Source organism: Podarcis pityusensis, assembly GCF_964106645.2.
Source record: "Podarcis pityusensis genome assembly, chromosome: Z".
Classification (NCBI taxonomy): Eukaryota; Metazoa; Chordata; class Lepidosauria; order Squamata; family Lacertidae; genus Podarcis; species Podarcis pityusensis.
Window position 1 is genome coordinate 26,341,777 of NC_138044.1, and position 6,000 is coordinate 26,347,776.

The 6,000-nt window shown below is 41.5% G+C and overlaps 1 protein-coding gene across 1 annotated transcript in view; it reads left to right on the top strand.

Moving 5' to 3' along the window:
• SMARCA1 (SNF2 related chromatin remodeling ATPase 1) overlaps window positions 1–4,484 on the top strand; it is a 54,823-nt gene extending 50,339 nt beyond the window's left edge. Inside the window, exons 23-24 of the mRNA XM_080991240.1 lie at window positions 1,579–1,689; window positions 3,997–4,484. Of these exons, the coding sequence (XP_080847366.1) occupies window positions 1,579–1,689; window positions 3,997–4,068 (183 nt within the window). The 3' untranslated portion in view covers window positions 4,069–4,484. The remainder of the gene's footprint in view (window positions 1–1,578; window positions 1,690–3,996) is intronic.
• The last annotated feature ends 1,516 nt before the right edge of the window (window positions 4,485–6,000 follow it).

Below are 6,000 nucleotides of genomic sequence, written 5' to 3' on the forward strand. Positions count from 1 at the left end.
CCTCATAGAACTCATGCCAGTCAAAGACAACAGTGGACATAATGGGCCTAACATACGATAGGAAATTATATTCTTTGGTTGGTTGATGTTATTGGTGATAATCCCTTATACATTGTAAGATCTTCACTTAACATATCTTAACCACCTGGAGCTTAGGCCGATGTTTCTCAAATTTTGGTCTCCAGCTGTTGTTGGACTACAGCTCCCATCATCTCTGACCACTTCTCCTGCTAGTTAGGGGTGATTCATTGCTCTCTGCATTGCTTGTTGGGCAAGGCCTGCTTGACGGATGGACTTTGGAGGCTAGGAATGCTCTTGTGGGAACTGATGGCCCTACAAGATGTTGTGACAATTTCTCAGAGAGCCTAAGAGCTCTTTATGCGCCGGATAATGCAGGCAGACCCAGCGTGCTTGAATTTAACTTGCGTAATTTCAACCAGCCTGCCTTCTACTACACATGGTTGAGATCATGCAAGTTAAATGCACATATTGTGTGTTTGTACTGTACTCCAAAACAGGCTGAAAATTTTATTTATTTATTTATGCATAATTTAAATTTCTATAAACATGCTTCATCCCAAAACGATCCCAGGAGTAGTGTACAGCAGTTGTACTCTTAATTGTTTTTAAAATTTATTTCCTTATTACATGTATATGCCTTTGCTTCAAGGAGCTCACTACCACCCCCATTGTTTTCCTTGCAGTGGCCCTGTGAAGTAGGTTAGTTTGAGAGAGAGTGACTGGACCATGGCCACTCAGTGAACTTAATGACTGATTATTTGAATCTGGGTATCTAAATTTAATAACTATACTACAGTGGCGGTGGAATCAGCCCATTTTTAAAAACATAATCTCAATTTATTTTAGCAGTATCTTGAAATTGGATATAAATGAAGTGTTGCAGGATGGTTTGAAGTGCTCTTTCAGAAGGTTTCTGAATTATTTTATATTAATTATTTTAAGAGATACTGTGTTTTATATGGAACTGAGTGAAAAGGTAAAAAGGCTGCCATAAAATGAATGATAACGGAATTTTCTTTCTGTGTGTGTGTTTGCATGCATGCACTTTTTGAAAACATTTTGCATGCCATAGAGCACATTTTCATTTGCATTTAGGTGTTAGTCATGCTTTTATTGCAGTTTGTTTTAGATGAGCCAGCTCGGCAAGTCTAAAGTGCAAAGCTCTAGAAGAGTCTTGTTGAAATCAGTAGCTGTGGCAATTTGTATTGTCTCTTTGTAAGTTGTAAAGCCCTTATAATACTTCTCTTTCTAAGTTGCTGTAGAATCTCATAGGACATAATTAGAGAAAAAGTCAACATCCCATTGAATTTTATCATTAAATACCCATTGATTTTAATTACTCTGTACTGCACCCTAAAGCTACAATCAACAATATGTTTTGCTAACATGAAACACATTTTAAAAGGACTTTGTGGGTGTCATTTTAGAATTTTGACAGGTATGAGTGATCTGCACCTTCTCCTCTGAATGTCTTGCTTGCTTAATGTCTCTGTATGTTTGGCGAGGTTGTCACAGAATTTGATATATATACACATATATATTAATCTTATTTCTCAGGAACTCCAGAGACGCTGCAATACACTCATATCACTCATTGAAAAAGAAAATATGGAAATTGAGGAAAAGGAAAGAGCTGAAAAGAAAAAGCGGGGAACAAAAGCTCCAGCGGTAATCAATCATCAGCACCCCTTCCAAACATTTAAAATACTTATGTTGCACTTTTCCAGCATGTTTTCAAAGTAGCTTATAATGCAGAGAAGAATAACATAAAACAGTACTTAAATAAATAGGATTTTAAAAACATAAATAACCAGCAGATGAGTGAGAAGAGTCACTTTAGGAAGTCCAAAGGATGAGTAGAGAGGTTTTACAGTCCTTCTGGAATGAAAACAAGGTGGAATAATTCCTCACTTCCAAGGTCCCTGATTTTAGTGGCAGATGTTCAGATTACACAGAATATATGTTAACTGAAATGGGCCTGGGAAACCTGTGGCCCTTAAGATGGCCATGATGGCTTGGGGTGACAGGAGTTGGACTTCCCAAAAATATCTGGAGGGCCGCAAGTTTCCCACCTTGGATGCAGGAAGAGACAGTCTCTAAAGTTTGTGGGCCATAGGCTTTACAAGTTCAAGGTTCAGGCTTTGTAGATGAACTATAATAGTAGCTTACTTTGAAAGTATTGTAGTTATTGAGGTAGAAACAAATCATAGCACAGCATGCTTAGAGGTTTCCTTCTCCTTTTCCTTTGCCAGAAAGAGACCTGCTGTTATGACATCAGACCACAGCTTGCTTTCAGGTCCCTTGCTTTCAGAAAGGGAATAGATGAAGGTCATATTGGTGGCTTCTGTGTAAACCTGGTCCACTTGGTGGAAACCTTCATGGTTTCTGGGAAAACCAACTGCTGACTACTGCTATGGAGTGTTTTATGGGGGGAGGAAAGCTCTGTGCATGTGCCACTTTCCTATCCCACTTCTTTTGCTCCAGCTCCCCTCCTCTGTTCCACTTGGTGACAATAAGGCAAGTGGGAGGTTGGGGGAGGCCTTCCTGGTGATTTTTAAGCTTGCTGCAGTTGTAGACCATTGAGCCCAATGTACCTGTCAGGGTGGGAAAGTTCAGAAGAGATAGAGCTGTGCTTTTGTATCCCCTCCTTCCCACATTCCTGGCACTTCTGACTTGCTACAGCATGACAAAACAAAAATGCTAGAGTCAGAAATGGGAGTATTGATGAAGGCTTATCCTCAGTTCTCTAACACACTGGTTTCCACAAGGGTAGATAATAGGAAAATAGAATGACAGGGGCAACCCCCTGTGTCATCCTTTACATTTACTGTACTTTTCACTCCATTGGACGCAGTTTTTCCCCTCCAAAAACTGAGGGGAAATGTGTGTGCGTCCTATGGAGCGAATGCAGGCTTGTGCCATAGCCGCGTGCAACCCCTCCGGCAGGGAGAGGCTGCATGGGGCTATGGCTTCTTTAGCCCTGCGCAGCCTCTCCTGGCAGGGAGAGATTGCGCGGGGCTAAAGAGGAAGCCAAAGCAGCCAGCGGGATCCATCCCGCTCGCTGCCTTGGCTTGTTCCATAGCCGTGTGCAACCCCTCCGGCAGGGAGAGGCTGCACGGGGCTATGGCTTCTTTAGCTCCACGCAGCCTCTCCCGGCAGGGAGGGATTGCGTGGGGCTAAAGAGGAAGCCAAAGCAGCCAGCGGGATCCATCCCGCTCGCTGCCTTGGCTTGTTCCATAGCCGTGCGCAACCCCTCCGGCAGGGAGAGGCTGCACGGGGCTATGGCTATGGCTAAGATTTTTTTTTATTGATTTCCCCGTCTAAAAACTAGGTGCGCCCTATGGTCCGGTGCGCCCTATGGTGCGAAAAATACGGTACCTTTCCTAGCACAGGTGGTTTAATGTGACTTTCCTTAGCGCTTCTTAGACCACTGATACCTAGAAACTGAATTCTTGATGGATCTTTCATTGCCCAGTCAATGGCAAATGCTATTTAACAAGCATAACCACATATGACATAGCAGCAGCATCTGTAACAATAAAACAGAATAGCATATGTTTCTGATCAGCTAGCATGGTCAGTATTCTTGCTGATTTGAGTTGCAGTTTAACAAATCTGGAACGCACCAAGTTAGCCACTCCTTGCCTTATCAGTCTTATCCTTAACCTTTGTAGAACATCCACTCTTACTGGTTTTGGGAATAGCTGTGCTATACTCAAATTGGGTACCTTGCAAACTTAAGACTTAAAACTGAAGTTAGGACTCTTTAAAACTGAATCTTCTTTCAATGCCTCTGTTAGATTGCTTTTGAACTTACATGGATGAAATCCAGAGAAATCTAGGATCTGTTGTTATTTTAACTGGCAACTTCATGGTCTATTGGATTTCATTACCTTTATATACATTCAGCATCAAACATTGTTAAGATGGACAAAAATGTGACGACTTCTCTCCCTTCTCACCTTTTTTTTCCAGTCACAAAAAAGAAAAGCAGACTCTGCCATAGAAAGCTCTGGAAAAAAGGATGCCAAGAAAGTGAAGACGTAAAATTGGGAAAGGAAGCTCAGTTTAAAACTGCCATTTCCCCCCTTCTCTGTCTTCCAGTGTTATTGACACTGTCTGTGTACTCATTATACCCATTCCCCCCAAAATCTTCCCGCCGGTTTCAATTTTTGCAAACCTGTATATTTTACAATGCTTTACCTAATGTGTAGTTTTTTATTTTATGCATTCCAGTATTTTTGTGCACTTGTATTTTACGCTTTTTCTGCATTTCTTGAGCAAAATTTTACTCGGTCCTTGTTCATCTGAAGTTTGTGCTGGGGCTTTTAGCTTTCATATGTTTTATATGCTTTGACACAAAAAAAATAACTTGATTATTCTGTTGTTGTATTATTGTTGTTTCCTACTTTATATGATCGTGGAAAACCAAAATGAATTAAAATGACCAGAGGAGAAATATACTTTTAATTTGTTTTGTTTTTTCTCTCTCTCTTTAGCCCACTCCATCTTGTAGTCCCCCGTCCCCCCCACTTCCATACAGTAGCTTAGATAACATTTACTGCTAGGGTAATTGACTATAAGAGGAAGTATATTTTTGTATGTGTGAACATGGTCCCGTTTGGGCTTTTTATCTATCAGTTCCTGGGTATCTCTTAGGCAGAAGCAGAAGCAGGTGGTAAACAGGCTGTGCAAACCACAAACTGAAGGTTGTGCAAAAAGTATGTTTTTTGTTTTTATAAACACCTCTCCATATTAAAAGCTCCCTGCAAATAGACAACTTAACATGAAGGGAATGGGCTGGATTAGACACCTTCTCTCTCAGCCGCAGGCATTTTATTTACCTCCCCCAAACCCCCTCCCACAACAACTCATATCTATCAGCAACAGTTCATAGTCCACAAAGCAAATAATTCACACAACTGTTGGAAAACAATATTTAAATGTTCCCAGTAGCAAAATCAGGCTTAGCTTTTTGATGTTTGCAACACAAAAGCCAGCCCAACATTTATTATATATATAATTGCAAAATCTAAACACAAGTGACTGTGGTGCTGTGCAAAATAAAGAAAGACGAAATCGCCCAGTGTGCTCCTTTCTATCCTTCTGAAGCAACGGGATCCCTTTATATTTCTGATCTTCATTGGTAGATGAAGTGCCGGCTGAGGTGGTCTTTCTTATTTTGGATTAACATTATGCTTTGCTTAGGTGTGAATGCTGCACAGAGGTATGCAAGAAAGGATCTAGTTCTTTTTCTGAAATGGGGAGTGAACACAACAGTATAGACAAATTAATCAGGACCCCTCCAGTCCTGAGGGAGATGATGTCTGGGGCAACATGCTGCGGCAATATTTTACATCCTGCCAGGGCTTTGTCATTGGGCACAGCGTCTGTTGGCAGAGCTGGATAAAGGCTCTTTCTGCAGGTGGAAGCTGCTTGCCCAAGTGCAATGAAAGGATTAAGTAAGTTCAGTGATCACTAAATAATTCCAGAGTTTGGAAAACACAGGGACCTTTTAGTTTGATGAGATGCCATCTGACAGGGCCTGCAAATAACATCCATTGTGCCTGCCCAAGTAAAAGTATAATGTCAGCTGTTCGTACTTTGTGGGCAGGAGGAATGGGTGGTCATTGAGGGGCTTCACTTGCACACATTCTGGTTATATCCAGGCTAAATTACTGCAGTGCATTTTGTGTGGGGCTACCTTTAAAGACTTCAGAAACTTCAGTTACTACAGAAAGCCTTCTAGGTTGTTTGCGGAGGTCAGGTGGGCTTCAGTTCCGTACTAGTTTCATTGGTTGCCTATATGGTTTGGGGTTCAATTTAAAGGGCTGATTTACACAGCTTAAACCAGCCTTTCCCCAATCTGGTGCCCTCCAGATGTTTTGGAATAGAACTTACGTCATTCCTGACCACTGGCTGCTGGCCAGGGCAGATCAGTATTATACTCTAAAACATCTGGAGGGCACTAGGTTAAGG